This window comes from Rattus rattus, chromosome 18, assembly GCF_011064425.1.
Source record: "Rattus rattus isolate New Zealand chromosome 18, Rrattus_CSIRO_v1, whole genome shotgun sequence".
NCBI lineage: Eukaryota > Metazoa > Chordata > Mammalia > Rodentia > Muridae > Rattus > Rattus rattus.
Window position 1 is genome coordinate 2,600,331 of NC_046171.1, and position 24,417 is coordinate 2,624,747.

At 49.8% G+C, this 24,417-nt stretch overlaps 1 protein-coding gene across 1 annotated transcript; it reads left to right on the plus strand.

Moving 5' to 3' along the window:
- The first annotated feature begins 833 nt into the window (after window positions 1–833).
- Rsph1 (radial spoke head component 1) lies at window positions 834–21,315 on the plus strand. Its single transcript, XM_032889189.1, has 9 exons — window positions 834–958; window positions 4,779–4,892; window positions 4,995–5,100; window positions 10,829–10,919; window positions 11,352–11,487; window positions 15,108–15,179; window positions 18,281–18,440; window positions 19,127–19,249; window positions 21,272–21,315. The coding sequence occupies exons 1-9, from the start codon at window positions 905–907 to the stop codon at window positions 21,313–21,315; spliced, it is 900 nt and encodes a 299-aa protein (XP_032745080.1). The 5' UTR covers window positions 834–904.
- The last annotated feature ends 3,102 nt before the right edge of the window (window positions 21,316–24,417 follow it).

The following is a 24,417-nucleotide window of genomic DNA, read 5'->3' on the forward strand; positions in this document are numbered from 1 at the left end:
GGGAGGGGGAGCTTGGGGACATAGAGGGAGGCTGTGTGTGCTTGGGTTTCTGTACAGAGAAAACTGTGAGACTGTTAGGAGGCCAGGTACTGGGACAGAAAGACTGGCTCAGTGGGGGAGCAGGAAGGTCTGAGCTGGAATGACAGTATAGGGGTGGAAGGGGACCCAGAGGGTCCTTGCAGGGTGGAATGTGGCACTGGAGGGACCCCAAGAGGAGATCTATCTGTAAGAGACAGTCAGTGTGAATGAGCAGGCCGGGCCTTTGAGAGGAAGCCTGCAGGCACCAGAGGACAGAGTAGAACGAATATAGTTCCCCTGCAAGTGAGAGCCCAGAGGTAGCCTGAGTTAGTGGAGATGCTAAACCCTGACCCGGGGTAGTGTGTGCTAGCATCTGCTTAAGTGGTCAGAGTTCATCGTCCAGTGTATACGTGTTGACAGGAAACAGAAAAGTTCCCGTCATCTAGAGACCACAAACACCTCAGGACCTGGGAGGGTCCTTGCAGCATCCACGGAGGACCCAAGGGACTGAAAGACAAGGCCCAGAGTTGAGATGCACCCAATGGGGATCCGCTTTTTAGGTGGTTCCTTGTAGAGCCCACAAACCAGATCACTAAGGACATTCCAGAGGCCGGTGACACAGCTCAGGTTAGACGGTCAGATCTGCCAAGGCCCCGCCCCCCTCGTCCCGGGCGCCGATTGGCAGAGATACCCTTCCAGTTGCTAGGACACTATTCCAGCCCTTGGCTCCTCCCACGCTTCTCTTGCGGCCCTTTCCCGCCACCCTTCCAGGCAGAGAGCCAAGTGGGGCGGGCAGCGTCTCCATGACGACGCGGGACGCGGGTGGGGGTGGCTGGTACCTGCTTGATAGAGACGCTGCTCCGGAGATCCTGTCTGAGACCAGATCATGTCGGACCTGGGCTCTGAGGAGTTAGAGGAGGAGGGAGAGAACGATCTTGGGGTGAGAGCTCCTGACCAGGGAGGGACTTCTGGGGTGCGCCGCAGCTCCGGAGCAGGAGGCGTGGGGATCAGAGGGCCGAGAGGCTGGGGACAGGACCACGCCGGCCACAGTGGCGGCGCTGCGTCCAGGAAGTCGCTCTGAAAGGTGAAACGCCGTGACGTCTTGTTTCCACCCCCCCTTCCCCGCTCCCATCCCGCCTCCCATTAAAGGCGAAGATTTCTAAGCAGAGGGCGTGAGTAAGGGTTGCTTCCTGACAACTCCCGCACGGGCTGAGGTGCCCCGGGCTCTCAAGATCTCACCATGTGGGTTTGGAATCAGTTTCTCGGAACCATCCCAAGTCATTGGAATCACTTCTCTAGTGTAGACAGCAGAGGGGAGGCAAAGGACCCACAGCCATGTGCTCCTACGTGAGTGCATTGTGGGCCGGCTGTTTATCCTTAAACCAGAGGATAACCACGCCCTGGCTCACAGAGTGGGGGATAGGCCCACTGTGTGTGAGCAAAGGACTTTGAGCATCAACTGAAGAACCCAGTCCCTGCTCTGTACTGTTGGTACCCGCTCAGACCTCTTTGCAGGCCCTGGGCATCCTGTCTTAGCTTCTTCATCTATGTGCTGGAGCAGCCTGGTCAGTGTGAAGGTGCCACAATGCCTGGGAGTCCTGTGCTCCCAGGAGCTAGTGCAAAGAAGCAGGACATTCTCAAGTGCAACATCTAGACCTCAAGGTCTCCATGCCATTAGCTGGAGGCTGGTATTGCATCTGAGATTGCAACATGCATCCCGGCTTAGCTGCCTCCTTTCCAATCTGGCAGATCTCCTCACTGGTTTCTTAGGGTTCTACTTGTAAAAGTTCCCCCAGGGAAGATGGCTCAGTCAGTAAAGTGCTTGCTGAACAGCACGAGGGCCTGAGTTCAGGTACCACTGTGTAAAAAGCCCGGTACAGGAGGATCCCTGGCGCTGCTGGCTGGCCAGCCTAGCTCCAGCTTCAGTGAGAGAGCCAGTTTCAAAAAATAAGGTGGAGAGACTTGAAGAAGACATTACATGTCAATCTCTGGCCCCTATAGATGAGCATGAACATTCACATGAGCAAACACCCACATGGACATATCCACCTTACTGAATGAATACACGCACGCACACACACACACACCACACACCACATATACTACACACCACACACTAACACCACACACACACACACACCACACACTAACACCACACACACTACACACCACACATACTATATACCACACACACACAAAACACACACCACACATACATACACACACACACACACATAAAAACACACCACACACACCACACTACACACCACACACAAACACCACACACACTACACACCACACATACTACACAACACCCACACCACACACACTACACACTACACACACACCCTACATACCACACCACACACATTACACACCACATACACCACACACATTACACATTACACACCACACACATCACACACATCACACACACCACATACACCACACACACACTACACACCACACACACCACATATACTACACACTACACAGACCACACAAACTACAAACCACACACATATCACCACACCACACATACTACACACCACACACACTACACACCACATACTACACACACATACCATATATACTAAACACCACACACCACACACACTACACACCACACATACTACACATACCACACATACACTACACACAACACACCACATAATACACACATACACACACACACAGATGGAGGTCACTAATTTACAGTCTGTTTCTGCAGATATTCAATTCACACAGTCCGGTCATCAGGGTTTCCCGTTTGTTCCCTGCCGGCTCCTACTGACCCGTAACGTGTCTAAGCTTATAGTTATGGCATCAAACCACCTTTAGGTCAACTTAAAGAATTTCTCTGTTGTCATCCAGACAGCTCAGTCCATGTTGGGCATACTGGGAGGTCCCTGAGATGAGTACAGGGGTCCACTTCTGTGACTCAGTGTTGGCCATAGCGGGAGATCTCCAGGATGGGAGCAGGGACTCTGTACGGTGTGGGTTTTAATAACTTTTCTAGTACTGTGACCAGGCACCATGGCTCGTGGAAGGAAGAGTTTATTTGGACTTACGGTTCCAGGAGGGTAGGAGTCTGTCATAGTGAGGAGGCAGGCAAAGGGGCAGACATGGCGGCAGGAACAGGAAGTTGAGGGCTGACATCTTCAGATGCAAGCAGAGAGCGCAGACGGGAAGTGGTGTGAGACAACAAACACTCAAAAGTCCGTCCCTAGTGATGTACCTTCCTCCAGCAAGCCTCTACCTCCCAAAGGTTCCGCAGCCTCCCCAAGGTTCCGCAGCTTCCCCACACAGTACCACCAAGCAGGGAATCGGTGTGTAGATATATGAGCTTATAAGGGACAACTGAAATGTAATAATATGTCATGTTATTGTGTATGTTGAAAGTTTGCAGCAAGACGTTATAAGCTAGCCATGCTGCATCGTTACTGAATGCTCCGGCCATTTTAGTTATGTTATGTTATATGCACTACATCCATGTGCGTGAGTCAGAGAACATTCACCTTGAAAAGTATAGGGGGGAGGGGGAGGGGAGAAGTGCAAGCTTGTATTACTTTTTTATTCCCTTGATTTTAGAGTGGGGGGCAGGGATCTGCTCTGGGACCCCGATGTGCCCTTCAACCCCATGGCTCAAGTGATCCTGCAATCCTGGTTCAGCCCGTACAAGTGGTACTACTTGCAAAAGTCGTGTGTGTGTGTGTGTGTGTGTGTGTGTGTGTGTGTGTGCATTTGTGTGTTTGTCTCGGTCTCTCTGTGTGCCTATATGTGTTTCTCTCTTTTTGTGTGTGTGTGTGTACATTTGTGTGTGTGTGCTTATGTGTCTGTCTCTATCTGTCTCTGTGTGTGTGTTTGTGTGTCTATGTGTGTCTGTCTCTGTCTCTCGGTCTGTGTGTGTGTGTGTGTGTGTGTGTGTGTGTGTGTGTGTGTGTGTGTGTGTGAAGGGGTGAAACCCAGGGTCTTGTACGTGCTGGGTAGGCAGTATTACTACTACTGAGATCCATCCCCATTCTAATCTACTTATAAGATAGCTTTATAGAAATTTCAGATTGGGTTAGTTACTTTTAATTTTTGGGTTTTTAAAAATATTAACTTCTTTTATTTTGGGTGTATGGATGTTTCTTCCCCTGCATGTATATCTGTGTATCACATGCATGTAGTGACTGAGGAGGCCAAGAGAGGGCACCGAGTCCTCTGGAACTGGAGTTACAGCTGACTGTGAGCTATCGTTTGGATGCCTTGGATGCCGGGAACTCCATTTGGGTTCTCTGCAAGACCAGCCGGCGTTCTTACCCACTGAGCCATCTTTCTAGTCTCTGGGTCCAATTTGTCTGCAGACAGCGGTCAGTCTAGGAAACCCATGGAGGGCACTTGCTCTTTAAGTCCTGAATGGCTGGAGAAAGTGACCTGGGAGGTGTCTGTGCAGGCTGGGGACCTGTTTCACCTGCACGTGTTCTCTACATGTATCCCTAGGATTGGTTGTGTTTACAGTGTCAGGATTAGCATAATGAATCACACTCTCTCAGATGCTTGAAGGGAGTGAGGCTCCCACCATGGATACCCACACTAACTGTGAGACCTTAGACCAGGGCTCCGCCCACAACGCTTGGTTACCTGCCTCTCCAGTATGCAACGTCACAGGAGCACACAGTGCCCAAGGTTGGAAGACTTCAGTGGGACAACAGCTGTAAACTGCTTGGCATGTGCTTGGAACAGCAGCCGCAATTAGCTTGATTTCTTTTGCCCAGGAATACGAAGGAGAGCGCAATGAACTGGGAGAGCGGCACGGACGTGGGAAGGCACGGTTGCCCAACGGGGACACATATGAAGGAAACTATGAGTCTGGAAAAAGACATGGCCAGGTCAGAAAAGGTGACAGAGGGAAGTGGTTTCCTCAATTAAATATCGTCTTAGTGCATGTGAGACTCAGGACCGGTGTGCACTGTATCGTTGATGTGTTTCAGGGCACCTACAAATTTAAGAATGGGGCCCGGTACGTTGGCGACTATGTTAAAAATAAGAAGCATGGACAAGGTACCTTTGTCTATCCAGATGGGTCCAGATATGAAGGTAAGGCGAAGCCTTTTCTGGTTCTTGTTCTTGTTCCCCTGTACAGGCTGTATTTACTGTTGAACTTGTCTGTTCACGGTACTAAAGCATACAAGGCATACAAGAACGTGTCAAGTTCACTGGACCTACCAGTCAATGAAACAAATTGTTCTCCTTCCTAATATTGTCACAGAGGCTAGGTTGTCTTTTAAGTAACCAAACCTCTGATTAAGCAACCCACACGGCTGGTCCTGTAGGTAGCACGTGCCCTCCTGCGAGCCAGAGACTTGGAGTAAGTGAAGGAGCCTCCCTGGTTGGGCACAGACTCTGGGTGAGGCTTGGGTCCATGACAGCCTGTCACGTCCTCCCTCTGAAGGGGTCTTTGTTGTTTTCTGGTTTTGTCCAATCCCTCTTCTGATGATCATGTTTCTTTAGACCTTGGGGGGGAGGTGGTTCTCTTCATCTGGGCATTTTGCTTTACTAGGATATCTTTGCCAGTCTCCCATGCTGTGCCTCAGGAAGACTCTTATTTCTGAGACCTTCTGGGCCCTATGTACGGCTGCCGCCTGGTGGGTCCAAGTCTAATCCCAGAGCCAGGAAGGGAGAAGGCAGGAAGTGTCTGGGTTTTTCTCTACCCCCTGACCGGCGGTTCCTCCAATCTCTGAAAAGGGTTTTCTGGTTTCCGCCTGATTTCCAAAAAGATCTGTGCCTTCAGCCTTTGACTAGGGGACAGCCGGTGTGCCTCTTCGCATCCCCTCTCTTGTCTCAGCTCTCTTGCTGGTAGTGTGCAGATGGAATAGATTGATAAGTGTGTAATTCCTATAAACTTTGCCTTGAGGGAAGGAAGCTCTTCTTGGCACGGACCATGATGCACCTGATGTGACAACATCACTTTCTAATGAGGGTGACGTATTCTTAAGTTGCCAGCCATATTCCCACCACTAGCACCTGATGTATTCATCTTCAAGGAAAGGAAGGCATAATTTGATTTCAGAGGTTTTAAGACTTTTTTTTTTAATTTTATGTGTGTGGGCGTTTTACATGCATGGGGATTTTACCTGCATGTATGCCAGTGAAATGTGTTCACAATAAAATGTCCACAGAAGCCAGAAGAGGGCATTGGAGCCTCTGGCACTGGAGTCATAGATGGTTCTGGGTTTGGGGAAACTGAATTGGGTTCTCTGCGAGAGCAGCAAGGGCTCTGAACCTCTGGACGGTCTCTTCAGCACCTGATTTCAGCCCATAGATTTGGCCATGTTGCATTTAGGCCTGCAACAAGGCAGAGAGCATCGTGGGGGAAGTCTTTCTTTGATAGACCCAGCTGCTCGCCTCATGGTAGCCAGGCAACAGTGGGAGTGGGGATGGGCATGTCCCTGGTGACCTGACTGCTTCCACCAGCTTCTATCGTTCAAAGATTCCACACCTCCCAATAGTACTATGGCTGAGGACCAAGCCAACACACGGCCTTTGGGAGACACCTAGCCGAACCATAGCAGTTAAACAAAGATAAAACAAAACCTAAAAAGAACAGATAGTAAAGTAAGAGAATTCTGCCAGACTGTGAGATGGGGTAGAGGGATTCCTGCCCTCTGTATTATAGATATGGAACTTAAACTGTTCTTCCTAAACCTTAGCAGGCTTGGTCAACCAGAAGCGCCATCTGCTTTTTTAATGAGCTTTGAACAATTTGATTTAGGGCTTAATTTAATTCTCCCCAGATCCCTGTGAGCATAATTTTGTTGTCACTTTTGATCTTAGTGTAGACGTTAATACAATTTAGGTTACACATAAAGTATATTAAGGGCGGGGAGGGGTTTGGGAATTCTTTTTTTTTTTTTTTTTTGAAACAGAGTTGGGTGTTTTATTCAAGATATTTTAATATAGACTTAGGCATGAAGATTAGGTGAAAAGGAGGTGCTCTGCTATAAGACATCCCCAAGTGTGGGAACGGTCTCAGCCCAAGGGAGAGATATTAGGAACTCAGTCTTTTTCTTAGTCTGTCTCTGTCTCTGTGTCTCTCTCTCCACCCCCTCCCTTTTCCCTCTCCCTCCTCCCTTCCCCCTCTGGCTCCCCCTCTCCAGGGTTTCTCTGTGTAGTCTTGGCTCTCCTGGAACTCCCTTCTAGACCAGGCTGGCCAGAAACTCACAGTGATCCACCTGCCTCTGCATCTGTCTCTCAAGTGCTGGGATTAAAGACATGGCCACTGCCCAGCACATCAGGAATTCATAACATGGAGATGAACCAACCAAAGAGAAAAGTCTATTCATAAGACTTGTGAGCTCAAGTGTGGGTGTCCACACCAAGCCGTTCTCCGGCTCTGCAGGCAACGGCTTTCCAAGAAGTCAGCAGTTCATGGCACCAGCTACAGGAGCCTCAAGAAGACTTGTCCTTATGAGACACCCCACCCCCACCCCGCCCCCAAACTCAGATGCAGAGGTCATGGTGGATGTTTCTAGGGTACTTGACACTTCTGTCCAGCTCAGTGCCAACTAGGTGTTCTCCTAACCCTGTCTCGGGTCTGATGATGGTCCCCGCTTACAGCTTGCAGAACTCTTGGAAACTGTTGTTCGTTTTAAAGGATGCTACAAACCACGCCGATGAACAGTCGGATGAAAGGGTGCGCAGCGTGAGTTCCAGAGGGGTCCGACGCTGAGGAGCTTCTGTTCCTATGAAGCTGGTCACGCAATGCCTTCCCAACCCAAACCCTCCTCAAATCTCACTCAGGGGATTTTGAGATAGTAATTCCCTCCCTTTAATGCTCCAGTGACGAGACCAGGAGTGGTGGGAATAGGCGAGAACTGTTCAGAATTTTTCAAAAGAAAAAAAAAGTTACGTGCAAATTTAAAGCAGGAATGTTTCCATCCAAATGCCATTCAGGAACCTTGACTCCTGGTGGTTGAAACCTGCAGCAGGAATAGGCCATCTTCCTCTGAGAAGCCCCGCCCCATTGCACAGGGTTTCCTGGGCTGGGCGGAGCCTCCCACAAGTTTCTCAAGGGGTGTGGCATGTGCTCTCCGGTCCTCACCGACCAGAAATCTGGTGTGTTTGCGGTTTAAATGTCCTCTTTCACTTTTGGAAAGACTCTGCAGAGCACACATTTTTCTTGTCTCGCCAGCCTTGAGCCCAGTTTCCAAGGTCAGGAAGAGAGAGATGGGCTCGTTTTTTTCTTGTTTGTTTGTTTTTTGTTTGTTTTGTTATAGTCTTTTTTCGGTGTGTGTGTGGGGGGCAGATGAAGTAACTTCCGGTTGTTGCCACTTAGTCCCAGGGCGTGCTGGAGCCGCTCCAAGTAGCTCACAGAAGCCAATTTTGCACTTCTTGCAGCTCCATAAACAGCTCCAAATTGGCCTCAATGGGAATATTCTACCACAGAACCTGGCGGGTGCTGCAGACACAGCCACAACGCTGCCACCAAATGCCCATTAGATCTTTGTACATGGTTACTACACACCTAGACTCATGGTCACTACATACCTGGTCTCATGGTCACTTCACATCTAGTCTCATGGTCCCTACATACCTGGTCTCATGGGTACTACACACCTGGCCACTACATACCTGGTCTCAGGGTCACTACACACCTGGTCTCATGGTCACTTCACATCTGGTCTCATGGTCACTACACACCTGGTCTCATGGTCACTTCACATCTGGTCTCGTGGTCACTTTACACCTGGTCACTACACACTTGGTCTCATGGTCACTTCACACCTGGTCACTACACACCTGGCCACTACATACCTGGTCTCAGGGTCACTACACACCTGGTCTCATGGTCACTTCACATCTGGTCTCATGGTCACTACACACCTGGTCTCATGGTCACTTCACATCTGGTCTCGTGGTCACTTCACACCTGGTCACTACACACCTGGCCACTACATACCTGGTCTCAGGGTCACTACACACCTGGTCACTACACACCTGGTCTCATGGTCACTACACACCTGGTCTCATGGTCACTACACACCTGGTCACTACACACCTGGTCTCATGGTCACTTCACACCTGGTCACTACACACCTGGTCTCATGGTCACTTCACACCTGGTCACTACACACCTGGTCTCATGGTCACTTCACACCTGGTCACTACACACCTGGTCTCATGGTCACTTCACACCTGGTCACTACACACCTGGTCTCATGGTCACTTCACACCTGGCACCAAATGTATATTTTAGTGAAGTACCTTAATTTTGGGATTTCCCATGTGTCCCTGTCTCACATCTTATCGTGAGACCTAGTGCCTTCTGAACCTGTAGCAGTCATGGTCCCCATCTCTCCGTGTTTGAATGTCTGTGCTGAGCTTGTCATTCACCTTTGAGGGCCTGTTCTTGCCTCTGCCCCCAGCTGCGGACCACACCCTTGTTGGCTTCTGTCTTCATCTGGCGGAAGCTCATGGGAGATGCACGCTGTCCCTTTGTACAGCCGTTCTCCCAGCTCACGAGGCAGCCAGAATGTTGTCGTCGTTAAGGTGAAATGGGAGAAGTGAGGAAAGTTCTATAGAATCCCCATTTTTTGGATAAACTTTGAGGTTTGGTCATGGAAACAGCAGTTCGGGTAATTAACATTTTGTTAGCATAGTGTGCGTGCAAATGGTTCTAGTGTTTGTGTAAGCCAGAAGTTTGCACACATTCTAGGCTCCTCTTTAAGGAAAAGGATAGAAAGTTGCTGTAAAGGTGCATTTTTATTTGTCATGGCAAATTGAAATAAACCAATTTTAAATTTAAAAAAAGGTATATATTTTTAATTAATGACTGACATCCTTGTAGAATTCTAGGACAGCTTTCCTTCACCACTGTTTTGGCTTTTCTGCTGCGCTGGGATTGAATCTGAGGCCTCCCACACTCCAGGCAGGCGACTTCCGCCCGTGTTAGCCAATATTCTTTCTGTATAAAGACAGCATGCATCGTTTTCTGTAGAGACAATAGAAGATGGAATGGCCTCTTTTCTCTTTAAACCAAATGATCTCAGTTAGTTTTTAATTATTTGTACTTCCATTCTAGAAAGTTCTACGGGGTAGTAGTCTAGAAAGCGGTATTCTAGAAAGTTCCATCCCGATGCTGGTTTGCCATTGCTCATATGTGACGTTTTAGGGAATGTCTGCCTCGGGAATCCACTGGTTGGTTTCTTCCCTGTGTGAGCTGTGAGAGTTGAGGAGTTTTTGAGAGACCGATTTCAAATCCCCATGTGACTGACAGCACGGTTTGTTGCCGCCGACCTCGTCATAATGTCTCGTTCCTCGTTTCTTGCTCTTTTCCCAATGACACGTGTCGATGCATGAGGGATTATCAGGAGCCACCACATGGAGGGGCATGGGCAGGGTCACCCAGGTCACAAGAAGGAATGTGTGAGGTAGACTGAAGGAGCAGGCAAGAAGGGCAGCCTTGGAACCAAGTGCCCAGGTGGGAGACAGTGAAGGCGCCTCTGAGGCTGATGGAATGTGTCTGGGATCCCTACAGTGGATCAGACAAGCTTGTTTGAATCATCCTGTGCCCATCAGCCTGTGAAACAATGAAGACACTAGGAGTTCACATGACGCGCGTCCACCCTCCAGATCTGTGACCCTGAACCCCTAACTGGACCCACCTTAGCCAGCTGGCACAAGAGGAAGGGGTGCAGAGGCAGGAAGTCAGGAGAGAGGCAGCCCTTATGGTTCCGAAGCTTGGCTACCGCTAGGCTAGCAGGGGCGGCGACATCGGTCTGTTCTTTCCAACTCACTTTTAATGAGTGTGTGTTGTCCTTTGTAGGGGAGTGGGCTGACGACCAGAGGCATGGCCATGGCGTTTACTACTACGTCAATAATGACACCTACACAGGGGAGTGGTTCAATCATCAAAGGTTTGGCTTCTTCCTGCAGTCTTGGGGGTCCATCTGTGTAAGCACAGGACGATATCCACTTAAGAAGGTTCCATGCTGTAGGGAAGGTGTGTAGGTACTGTCGAGAAGGGGAGAGGGGGCATTTCCATGTCCCATCAGTGGGATCCTCTGTCCAGAAGCCCCAGGGAGTGAAGACACAGAGGGCCAATCTAGGGGAGATCAAACAGCCCTGCATTTGCATGGGGAAAGCAGTTTGTGCGCAGACAGTTGGCCTCTGTGGGTTAGATGATGCTAGCCCCATACGTCTCTTAATGTCCCATGTGTGGGCGGCATGCCAAGCCTCTGAGGGAAACTCGATGCCCGTGAGCTGGCCTCTACTTAGCTCCCCGTCTGTCCTAAGGTCAGTTCTCCAACCCGGACAGTGACCAAGTGGCCTTGTCTTGTCTTCACCAGGCACGGGCAAGGCACCTACTTCTACGCGGAGACCGGCAGTAAGTACGTCGGTACCTGGGTGCACGGGCAGCAGGAGGGTGCCGCCGAGCTCATCCACCTGAATCACAGGTACCAGGGCAAGTTCATAAACAAAAACGTAAGTCGGCGTGCCGTGTGCCAACACTAAACCCTCAGAGGAGTCCTCCATTCCCACCAGCAGAGGATGGCTGTGCTCCATTCTGAGCTAGTCTGAGGCTCACAGAGCACAGATCGGGGTGTAGGGGGTGGGGAGGGGGTGTGTGTGGAAGGCAGAATGCTGGGCCTGTTTCCCAGGGCCTCAGAAACACTTTGTGTGTCTCTTAAGGCCAGTGCCCTTGATACCAGAGCATTTTCCATTGGCTGGGTGTGCTGTCTGCCCTCTGGTAAATCATGTCGAATGGGACAGGGACCCCAGGGCTCCCCCTCATGCCAGAGGCCTAGCCTGCTTCTCCTGGTTGGGGAGGGCTCTATGCACCCTGGGTCTGGGAACCTCCACGTTTTGACCCGCTGCCCATTTGGTGGGCTCAGCTTTGGCCGAGGGGAAAACCAATAACTGTGAGCCTTCTACCCAGGTATTCCTGGGAATGTTGGGCTGGGCTGGAGGAAGACTCCCTAAAAGAGGGAATTTGCTGAGTGCACTGGCATAGAAGCCAATGTGGGGTATAATTACCTACTTTCATCATGCCCGAAAGCTCCAGGTCATTTACGTGTTATAGGACTTGAGACCCAACTGTTGGAGAAGTCAGTATGTTAGGCTAGCCGGCCTGAAATGAGACAGTAAACCTGGAGGCTTCGCTCCGCCGGTTAAGTGTAAAAAAAAGCTTACAGTTACACAAACCACGCAAGAACAGCCAAATTATAAAGCGTCTTGTGCTAGGATCCCAGTCCCCTATGGCTGCCCCTCTCTCGGCCCTCCCTCAGGACCTCAGGACCACGCATACTTACACGTCAGCTTACGCAGAATCAGTTTTGGGAGTTCCCGAGGTACCAGGACACAGAGAGACATCTGCTATCATCCCGCACATCTGACCATGTGGAATAAAATTCTGAGGAGCCACCCCTCCCCTCCCCACCCCCGGTCTAGACAGAGTTCCTTCCCTGGCTCAGGGGGCCATTCAGTTCTACATCACAAGCAAGCCATCTGCCCAGAGAAACAGAATCCACACCCAGCAGATTTTCCGGGTGCAGGGTGAGGGCATCCCCTGGGCTCTGACCCTCAAGGGGCAGGGAACTTTGAATGGGCCTAATCTACATTTGGTTCCGTGTCCCCTGCCCCCAACCCCACCCTCTCCGACACTGCCTCCCTCCCCTCCCCTCACCTGGAGACAATGGCCGTCTTACAGACAGGTGGTACCCGCCTCCGTAATGAAGCCGGTTAAGACCTTCATACTTAAGTTGGTAGTTGCTAAAATGCACTTACGTAGACTAGAGTCCTAGTTACCTTTCTGCCGTGGTGGGTTAAACACCACGACCACATGCAACTTGGGAAGGAAAAGATTTATTTCATCTTAAAAGGTCATGGTCCATCTTTGAAGGAATTCAGCTCACGAACTGAAGGAGAGGGGGAGCTTGACCTGGAGGAACACGGCTTACATAGCGCCTTGATCTCCAGCTAAGCTTACCTTACCTAACCTTTCTTATATAGCCCCACCCCCCACCCCCGCCTGGGCGTGGCTCTGCCCACAGTGGATTCCGACCGCTCCTACATCCACTAACCGCTAAGAGCACAGCCCGCATGTTCACGGTTCGATCTGATGAAGTAGGCACTTCTTTAGTTGAGGGGCCTCCATCATAGGTGTGTCAGGTTGACAACCAGGGTGCGCCATCGCGGCTAGGTAATGAATGGGGTGGCTGAGTGTCAAGGGCTGACGCTTCGAAACACCCCAGACAGCACCCATTGTCTTGAAAGGCTGCACGACCCTCACCGACAACAGAACCCAAGTCTCCACCAGGTTCTCCTCACACTGGGTTGATCAGCTACATCCTTTGGCTACCCCCACCAATCTCATGTGCAGTCACGCCCCCTCAACTGTGTTTCCATGGTTACAGGTGGGGTCAAGCATCTTTCACCCTCTTAGCACTTGTTAGTGTTTCTTTCTCAAATGGTTTCCCATCCCTGTGGTAGGAATGAAGAAATGAGGGGTAATAAGGAACTGAGAAACTAGATAACTAGATAAAACCCAAATCACATCGCTGGGCACAGTCTGGGAGGGATACAGAAGATACATGTACTCCTGTCAACTCCCGGCCAAGGAGTTGTAATTTTAAAAGTCTTCCTTGTTCTTTACCACTTTTTTTTTTTTTTTTTTTTTTTTCGAGCTGGGGACCTAACCCAGGCCTTCGCGCTTTGCTAGGCAAGCGCTCTACCACTGAGCTAAATCCCCAACCCCACCACTTTTTTTTTTAAAGATTTATTCATTTATTATATATAAGTACACTGTAGCTGTCTTCAGATACACCAGAAGAGAGCATCAGATCTTTTTTTTTTTTTTTTTTTTTTTTTTTCTCGGAGCTGGGGTCCGAACCCAGGGCCTTGCGCTTCCTAGGCAAGTGCTCTACCTCTGAGCTAAATCCCCAACCCGCATCAGATCTCTTTACAGATGGTTGTGAGCCACCATGTGGTTGCTGGGAATTGAACTCATGACCTCTGGAAGAGTAGTCGGGTGCTCTTAACCACTGAGCCATCTCTCCAGCCCGTTCTTTACCACTTTATAAAAGGGCTAGGGAGTCGTAAAATTGGTTTGCCCTTCAGCAAAGGGAGAAAGGTATTTTCTAGAAGGAATATTTAAATTGTGACTAGGTGACTGCCTGCCAGTGCAGAAACGAGGGAAAGAGCCCAACAGACTTGCAAAGAGAAAAAAAATATTAGATTTAATTTCATAAGAAGCAGCACAATGACTAGAAAAGCCAGTGTGGCGGGATGGGGCTACAGACTCCGCTGAGACCAAGAGCAAAGCGGCTCTGAGCCAGTCTGAACTGTGGAGTGAGACACGGTGTCAAAACACAGCGTGTTGGCATGGCAACGGTCCACATCAGTAACGGAGTCAGGCGCGTTATCATTCATGGTGCAAGGTGAAATCAAACATCAGGCTGACAGCTGGTGACAGGGGCATTTGTAAATCTGAGGAGCGGTTCACATTGGGTTTCTGAGTCAAAGTGGAGTCCAAGTGCGTGTAATTGTGACAAGGTTTTTGTTTAAAGAAAAAAATCTCCTGGGTGCCAGTAAAATGGATCAGTGGGTAAAGGTACCCTATGCCAAGCCTGCCAACTTGAATTTGATACCCACGACCCACATGGTGGAAGGAGAGAATGGATTCCTGCAAGATGTCCTCTGACCGCCGCACATGCTATGACATGTGCACCCTGCCCCCACCACTAAATAGCTTTGCACTAAGTCCAGTGCTACAGCAAACATACCAAAGCGTTGGTAGCCAGCCCCCCCTCTCTAGCGAGTCTGCTCACAGGCACCGATTTATCACAGGTTCTCAAGTGAATTTATTTCTCATTCCTTGTATGAAGCAATAAAACAAGGCTGGGGCCTGCAAAACCAAAACCTTTTAGCACCTCCATTAGCTGTCAGTCGACAAAAACATTCCATAACCCCTCTCGGACTCTGCTCGAGTGAGGTCCTTCTGGCGGGCTTTCGGGCGGGCTTTGGTGCTTGGGAAGTGTTTTGTGCTTTCTGCTCAGAAGAACTTCTGAGGAATAAAGTGCGCTGAATTCCTTTCTCCCCCGTAGCCTGTGGGCCCGGGAAAGTACGTATTTGATGTGGGATGCGAACAGCATGGTGAATACCGCCTCACAGATGTGGTGAGTCGATGCCCCCCCCACCCCACCCCCCCGCATTCCCCCTCCGTTTCCAAGGGGGAAATAAATATCTGCTCGGTCACATTGATCCCACTGGGCAGCCCAGCTGCCGGAGCGATCAATGTCATTTCACAACGGTCCGTAGGTCCGGCAGGTGTTGAGCCCCAGAATGGCATCTGAACGCCACTGTAACTATCTGTACTGAAGTCAGGTGGCTATTAACGTCACAAGGGGTGGCCTGCCCTTAAAATCTACTTAGTTAATAAGTTCCTTTGCTACACAGAGAATGAATGTTCATAGCAGGTTGCCCTTCTCTGGCTGGCACAAGTATCATTATTTTTGGTCCCTCAGGTAAAGGATTGTGGGAAGGGGTGTCCATGTGTGCGCTCCCGATGCGTCAATGCCTGACTGTTGCCTGGGGGTAATGAGGTTTAGTAAAAATTTCCTGGCCTTAGTACTAGCTTTGAGCCTTTGACTTATTTATTCTTGCTGTTAAAAGTTTTGAATTTTTTTTAATGATTAAGGACAATTTTATCAGAGTTAAAAAAAAACAAAAACAAAAAAAAAAAAAAAAAAAACGGGCTAGAGAGATGGCTCAGCAGTTAAGAGCACCGACTGCTCTTCCAGAGGTCCTGAGTTCAATTCCCAGCTCCTGAGTTCAATTCCCAGCAACCACATGGTGGCTCATAACCATCTGTAATGGGATCTGGTATGTCTGAAGACAGCTACAGTGTACTGGTATACATAAAACAAATAATAAAACAAAACAACAACAAAAAACTACCTCAGGGCAGGCAAGCTGTAAACTCAGTCATTTTCCCAGAGAACGCAAGAAAGAAGGAAAGAAAATAACAAAAAAACAAAAACAACTCAAAACAATAACAAAAGTTTGAGCTAAGCTGGCATAGGGGTCCGCCATGACAAGGAAGGGGTGCTTTAGAGAAAGGGCGAGGAAGCCCAAGGGATCGGGGTGAACATGCTTAGGTTTTGGCTACCATTTAGAGCCTCAGTTCTCAAGCTGGAGATCGAGACCCTTTAGGAACCCAAGGAAACTTTCTTTCTTTTTTTTTTTAAAGATCTATTTATTTTTACTTATATGAGTACAGTGTAGCTGTTTTCAGACACACCAGAAGAGGGCATCAGATCTCATTACAGATGGTTGTGAGCCACCATGTGGTTGCTGGGATTTGTACTCAGGACCTCTGAAAGAGCAGTCAGTGCTCCAAGGAAACTTTCACAGAGGCCGTATATCAGCTATCCTACAAGTCAGATGTCTACATTTATGATTCATAACAGCAGCAAAACTTCAGTTACGAAGTAGCAAGGAAGATAATTAACGTGAGGGACTGTGTTGAAAGGTCGTAACTGCTGGACTGAGAACTGCTGCTCCGAAAGTTGCAAGTTGAGCCTTTCTAAGCCAGGATTCAACAGAGTGGGCGGGGACCCAGCCATACCTCAGCTGAACAGGGTGCAGCTCAGCCCCAACTAGAGGCGGCTGAACCTGGCCAGAGAAAGTATCAAACTGTGCCTTCATTCTGTCCTTGGTCCCTGAAGTTACATAGTCATCCCTTCCTAGTGAGCTGGAACTGTATCATAAGCTGACTCTACTGCCTTTCCTGGCGCAGTAGATAGTATCAGACCGTAGAGTTTAATCTATGAACAGGCACAATAAGAGGAGGGGTGGCAATAGTAATTAATAAAATAAAACGGAACAGTAGTAATGTGGCTAAAATAAGAGTTCCGTGAATGTTCTCCCTCCCTCCGTCCCTCCCTTCTTCCCTCCCTCACCAAGGTTTCTGCAGAACCTCAGCGTTTTTTCTTTTCACTTAAAGGGAGTCTCCCTAACACATTCACAAATGTTACCAATTGTTCTGGTTTAAAGGAAAAGTATCCATCCACCCCCACCCCCACCCCCTGCATCTCCAGAGGTGAAGGCTGGAAACTGGAAACTGTAGCAGGTGGGACCTAATTGGAGGACCCATCACCAGGGGGATATCTTAGGGTGCTGCATCACCCTTGGCCCTTTCCTGTCTGTTCCCATCCCTGTTTCTTCCACCATGATGGTCCGAGCCTCTGAAATCTTGAGCCCAATACCCCTTTCCTCTTTTAAGCCAGTCCCTTATGTGGCTTGTCACAGCTACCCAAAAGGAATGCATACCTCTGGGTTGGGGATTTAGCTCAGTGGTAGAACCCAGCAAGGCCCTGGGTTCCCTGGGTTCCGCTGTCCTCAGCTCCAGGGGGGCGGGGGGGGAGGGGAGGAATGCATACCTTAGTACTGCCGATAGTATGACCTCTTTTTTGCATGGACCACCTAATCTTCAAAAGGGTCATGCTCTAAGGTCCTGGGGGCTAGGACAAGGTCACATTTTGGGGGGTAGGGCACAGTTGACATCATCACACAAAGATCAGCTTCAAAACTCCGAGGCACCCATACACCACGTATTGGGAGTTGACTTCAGGGTCAACTGTCGAGGAAGCAGGAGGTGACCCGTGCTGTGACAGCTCTGAAGCTGGGAGCCACCCGAATCAGAGCCATGCAGCAGGTGTGGGATAGGGGGATGGCTGAAACCTAGGGCTCTGGCTCTGTGGCTTTGCTGATGGGAGGGGTCACTTCCGTGGGAGGCACCCAGGTTATGAGCCATAAATTGTGGACTGCCAGCAGCTGAAGGAAGGGCCACCCACCATCTGGGGCAGGTCAGCTATTGCCAGAGCAGAGGGGCTATTCTCCCAGTATAGTCCTTGGCTCAGCAGCTCTGGGTCACTTGGGATCCTATGCAAATGATTCGTCTCCAATCCTGACCCAGAACCTATGCCAATTATTAGTTTCTAGTCCCAACCGGCTGAGTTAGAAGCATGTGTGCTTCAGAGAGCCTTCTGAGGAACTCTGGTGCAGGCCAGGCTTGGCCACTCCCATCCTTGAATTACTTGTGTCACCCTATGGGTGAAGGGACTCAGAACCCTGGGAACGAAAATAGAAGAATTCATTTCTGAGCGACTGAGCAGATGTTCAGAATTCTGTCTGCCTCTCCCCTCTTGTCATTTAATCTTCCAGACCAAGTGACGGCAATGTCGACAGCTTTGTGATTTTTTTTGGCATAAAATAGGAAAGAGGTGAAGAGGAGGAGGAGGAAGAGGCATTAGTGAGTATCGTTCCAAAATGGAAAGCTCTCAAAATCACAGAATTGGCCTTGTGGACTCCAACCCTCTCCGAGGAGCATCCTCCTGCTGAGGGACAAGGGCAGGAAGAAGTCCAGGGAGTTACTGGTAAGGAACACCCGGCTGCTCTCAGGGTTGCCCTGGGGTTGTCAGGGCAAGCACCATACACACCTGTCCACAGGCCTTGGTATATCGGGGTACTCTGGGAAATGGCCAGTGGGTCAGTTTGGGTGCAGGACGTTACAAGGGGAAGGGTTTGGGATGGGAACCTCCCAGGAAGTAGTGGAAAAGAGCAAAAAATCAACTATACAGAAAAGATGTCCTGATATGAAGCAGGCCCTAGGGGGTTGGGGACTCAGCTCAGTGGTAGAGCGCTTGCCTAGCAAGCACAAGGCCCTGGGTTCGGTTCCCAGCTCCGGAAAAAAAAAAAAAAAAAAGAAATGAAGCAGGCCCTAGGAACCCTGGGGGATTCTCCAATAGCCAGAATTCACTTGGAACCACCCCGCTCTGGGCGTGACTTGGGTTGGGCAGCCAATAGCAAATGGTACCAGATGTCCCCATTGGAAGAAGGATCGAGGTAGCATTTCTCTGTATGCATTTTATAGTGGTCTTGCTGAGAAAGTCAGGTGACAGGCCAGGGTGATCTTATGGCCAGGCCTGGGCTGGAACTTGGGCGTGGGAAAGGAGGCCATGCTTGAAAGAACAGGAGACATTGCTGGGTAGACCAGAAGGGTCACTTGACACACAGACCTGCGTCCATATTCCCTGGTGATCTCATTCGGTCTTCATCCCAGGCGCTGAGCCCTCAGATGACATCCAGGCAGAAGGTTTTGAGGCCGACACAGAGCCGAGGACAGGCGAAGAAGACATGGACTTCAGGCAGGAGAGCCAGGAGAACAGTTACGACATAGACCAGGGTAAGAATACATGCCCCCTCGGGGTGGGCGGGGCTAGTGTGAGGGTCCAGCTATGCACCCTAGGAGGAACAGGCTTCTTCCTCCTCTACTGAGCTATCCTCCTGCTGGTCTGAGGGATCAGAGGGAGCCTGGAGAGACCAGTGTAGATTCATGTGAAGTCCAGCTTGTCTGCACTTGAGCCTGACCTTGGCAGGAACTGGCCTGGTGTGACTGGTCCTTAACACTCTCCCCAGAGGGAAAAAACTAGATGTGACTGGGAATAGTTCTGTCAAACTGGTTTAGAGGGACAACCTGTAAACCTATACCTCTGTAATCCACAGAGGGCAGGAATCCCACCTGAGACTTTGGAGTCTTTTGAAAACTCTTTCCCCACAGGGGCTACTTTGATTTGATCAGGTGGGGCTCTCACTTTCTGAGGTAAATCTGACCTTGTTCTTAGGGAGAGAGCTTAGGGGCAGCCTGGCTACCCAAGGCTGCCTGCTCCCCTGGCATGGACTTAGGGACTGTTTTAGTTGGGGTTTTATTGCTGTGAAGAGATACTGTGACCATGGCAACTCTTATAAAGGGAAACGTTTGATTGGGACCGGTAAACTATTCAGAGACTTAGCCCTTGGCATTGTGTAGGGAAGCATGGTGACACACAAGCAGACATGGTGCCGGAGAAGGAGCCAAGAGTTCTACACCCGAATCGGAAGGCAGAAGCAAGAGAGAGATACTGGGTCCAGTGTGAGCTTCTGAAGCTTCAAAGCCTGCCCCCAGTGACTTCCTCCAACAAGGCCACACCTCCTAATAATGCCACTCACTATGAGCCTATGAGGGGGCATTTTCATACAAGCCACCACAGGGCCCCTTTAAAACTAGATCTTGGTTATAAATTAAGAATGAATATATTTCCTTTTTTTTTTTTTAATCTGAAACAACAAAACCAGGCAAAACTCATTTTCTATGTGGCTGGTAGGAGCGCACACATGGACTTGGCTCTTCTGGCAATAGCTAAAGTGAACAGTGTAAGAATATTGCAGGATTCATTGAGCGGGCTCTGGTGGAATGCTCACCCTTATCCTCTCATTCCCTAAGTGGGTAAGAATGAGCCCTCCAGAGTACAATGCCTGCAGGGTCCCGTGGGCACTTGGAGCAATAGCGGCCCTGTATCCTTCCTTTGGGTTCCTAAAAACCCGACAATTCCATTGCTCATTTGCATACAGCTTTGGGTTGCGGGAGCCCTCAGTGTCAGGTGGAGAGGTGGGGATCTCATCCAGATCTGCCCACATCTACAATTTCACTATAGAGTATTAGGGATGCTGCCCGGAGAGGTGGGACAAGAACAGGAACTATCTCTAGGAAGGGTCAACTCCAAGTAAGTGGAAAGACAGAAGCAGAGACAAAAGGCACACAACCTGAACTCAGGAGGAGTTACGGGGAGGAGGCTGCAGCTCCCTCGAGCATCCTTTCTTGACACATGGTGGGCCTTCGGACTGGATCTTCAGATCTGTGGGTGTGACAGAGGGTCCTTTGAGAAGCATAAGCCTCAAGTTGGTTGCTCAAGTGAGAATGGGTGGGCGGGGGTCCAGTAGAAGATGTGGATCCCCCCAAAAATAAAAAAAAAAAAATCAATGTGGAAGGAAGAAAGGTCGTGATGGTGTTGAGGGTGCTGGTCTCTGAGAAAGGGGAGGAGCTTTAGCTCAGGAGTTGGTCTTAGGGACCTGAGTGCCTGCAGGAAACAGGGTTTGTTTGGCAAGGGCTAAACGCTTAAAATGTTGTAATCATTTTTTGTTTTTGGTTTTTTTTTTTTTTTTTTTTTTTTTTTTTTTTTTTTTGCTTGCTTGTTTACATCATTAACTTTTATGCTCTTCTGGTGTTTTCTTTTTCTTTTTCTTTCTTTCTTTTTTTTTTTTTTTTTGGAGCTGAGGACCGAACTCAGGGCCTTGCGATTGCTAAGCAAGCGCTCTACCACTGAGCTAAATCCCCAACCAAAGATTGATTGATTGATTGACTGATTTTGGTGTTTTCTTTTCTTCCCAGGAAACCCGAACTTTGATGAAGAACAGTTAGACCTCCAGGAGTAAGAGGGAGAAGATAGAAGACTACAGACCCACCAGGCGTGCCTTAATTAAAACCAGTCAGCTGGGGCTGGTACCCACCACCTGGCAATCTCCCTCCCTCTCTCAGTTGTTTTGCAGTTGGAAATAAATATCCCCGTGTTGAGTGTTTGTGAAAGAGCCTCCGATGTCGCTTCTGTGAACTGTTTTCCAGCTTCTCTGGGGGTGTGGACTGGCGGGGTGTACTTCTCATAAAACACTGCAACTGGAGTGTGTGTGCCCCAGGCTCCGTAGAAGCCATGTGCCAGCCTTCTCCACCCTCTGGCGGCTCCCACAGGATCCCTGCCACAGGCTAAGCAAGGCTAATTACAGGCATTGAGTAGGTAGTGGGCTCCCCCTTCAGGTTCCTTGATAACTGCAGGTTCCTGCTAACTCAAAGCGTTCAAAGGACTCACACCTGGTGTCTCCTTTCCCTCCCACATCTGTTCCCTGTCCCAACATTGTTCCTGGGGGCTAAAGCGGAAGCCCTTAAACCTTACCCCACACAGCTTCACCTCCTCTTCCCTTGAGCTGCCCAGAGGGTTAGGGCTGAGCCCTGATTCTACCTATCTCCGGGCAGCGCAGGCTCCCAGGGTTTGTTCCCTATACACCCCACCCCGCCCCCGCCCCCACCCCAGGGTTATAGGGAGTGGCCTGTCTGCTGCAAACGACCCTTTCATTTCCCCTCCTCTCCTTTCCTAGAGAAGTTGAAACAGAAATTTCGAGCATTTCCGCTTTCCTTCTAGGACTGACTTGTCCTTGCTCAGCCCATTGTTAGCATTGTTAGCATTTGAGTCACCTGAGCAGATGGGTGGGCTGGGGAGGTGGCTCAGTGGTTAAGAGCACTGACTGCCCTTCCAGAGGTCCTGAGTTCAAATCCCAGCATATACATTAAATAAATAAATATTGTTTTGGTTTTTTTTTTTTTAAAGTCCCAGGTGAAGACACCCTGTCAGAATAGCCTGCCCCCTCCCTTCTCTTTCCTCAGCCCTTAGAACCCCTCTCTATTCCCTCCCAGCCTCTTTACTCTGCACAATTTCGCAGCTATAACGACTGGGCTTTCACCCCCACCCCTTTCCCCGTTGACACTCACTCACCAAGAACAGCACTTCAGAATGACATATGACACTTGGCTCTCTCGGAGGTTCTCTGCACATTGAGAAGTCACCTTCAGAGGAAACACAGAAGGTTGGGGACCTGAGTGTCAGCAAGTCTGGGGAGGCCTGAGTGTGTATTTGTTCAGGTTCCCAGGGGCTGCCGGGTGGAAGGCCACTTTCCATAGTATGTCGTGATCTAGTCTAAAAGCTCAGAAGGTCCAGATGGCAGATTCAGGTCCCCACAGTGTGGGAAGCCGGCTGGGGACCTCTGTGTTTTATCTAATTTCTTCCTTATGACCCTCAGAGGTTGCCACGAGGGCCATGTGAGGCGATGCAGGTGAGGTGCTCAGAAGACCACGCACAGGGAGATGTGGGCATTTATTGAGATTGCGTGACGCCACCCAACTCCTCACGGTGATCCATGAAGCATCTGCGGAATCCAAGATGTATTGGCCAGGGATTTCCTGCAATCTGGGTTTTATAACAGAGTACACAGATTGCTGGATTTTACGACCCTTTGAAAACGCAAGGCAGGTGTTCTTCATAATTACGAGAAAGTTACGGACCTTGCAAGCTGCAGGTTGTGCCGCTGTCATAAAGCCTGTTGTAACTGGGTCACAGCAATTCCGACACCACATTAGGAACAGCAGCCGAGACCGCGTGACTCCCAGTTACACTCGGGGACCGTCTTGTTGTCCTTGCTTATTATATGAGCACAGTGTGAGAGGGGCTGTCACCAGGACTCCATGTTTGGAGTTGGGGTGGAGAGCAGATGTAACTTGGTCAGTCAAGTCAATAACAGAAAACCTCAGGTAAAGGGGCGCGTGGTAGAGGGGTGGGAGAATAGAGTCGGGTGGTGGCCCAGAGTTTCTGACAAGGAATGGAGAAGTGGAGATGGCTCCCGGGAGCTCGAGGGACAACGGCCCGGACTTCTGGTGTCATGGCAGAACCCGGCTCCTGCTAACGACACCCATCCCAACTGTTTCTCCAAATAGCTCTGAAGTAGCAAGCCAGTCGTTCAAATCCTGTAACAGCCACAGACTCACACAAGGGGCTCCACCATTGTCTCTTGTCAGGAGCCTTCTCCAAGTGGGAGGAGGCATGGAGCATGCTGGGAAGCTGCCCCTCTGCTGGACCTGAGGGGAGCTTGGGGCCAGTTACTATTGGCTCTTCCCTTCCAGTACCAGTTTCACAAAAGCATTGCTGTAGCCCTCTCCCCATTTTACTCTCAGTGGCGCTCCTCAAGACCCCTGGTACCCCTTAGGTACCTTTCTTAGTCAGGGTTTCTATTCCTGCACAAACATCATGACCAAGAAGCTAGTTGGGGAGGAAAGGGTTTATTCAGCTTACACTTCCACATTGCTGTTCATCACCAAAGAAAGTCAGGACAGGAACTCACACAGGTCAGGAAGCAGGAGCTGATGCAGAGGCCATGGAGGGATGTTTCTTACTGACTTGCTCCCCCTGGTTTGCTCAGCTTGCTTTCTTAGAGAACCCAGGACCACCAGCCCAGAGATGGCACCACCCACAATGGGCTGGGCCCTCCTCCCTTGACCACTAGTTGAGAAAATGCCTTACAGCTGGGGCTCATGGAGGCCTTTCCTCAAGGGAGGCTCCTTTCTCCGTGATAACTCCAGCTTGTGTTAAGTTGACACACAAAACCAGCCAGGACAGTATCAAACCTACTTCTACCAGGCTGTCTCTGACACAGCTATGACAAGGTCGACTTTAAAAAATAGGTGCAATGCATTTCACAGCAGCTTCCGTAGAACAGAACAATCTCAGTATTCATTCAGGTGGATCCGACACACCACCCTTTTCAACGTCTTCTACTGTATCGTGTCTTTGGGCCCCGGAGGATGACGGCTGAACCCACGGACACTGACACCGCAGGCAGATAAAGAACAGCCACCTTCTAGGAGGAATTAGCTTGGCAAGATTGATGAATGAAATCACCCAGGCCTGTCATTCTTGGCGGGGTGCTTTCTGCTAA

Coding starts and splice junctions, on each gene's coding strand:
- Rsph1 (XM_032889189.1), top strand. CDS start 905: ATGTCGGACCTGGGCTCTGAGGAGTTAGAGGAGGAGGGAGAGAACGAT. Junction 18,441..19,126: donor AGAAGTCCAGGGAGTTACTG/GTAAGGAACACC, acceptor TCTTCATCCCAG/GCGCTGAGCCCTCAGATGAC. Junction 19,250..21,271: donor CAGTTACGACATAGACCAGG/GTAAGAATACAT, acceptor TTTTCTTCCCAG/GAAACCCGAACTTTGATGAA.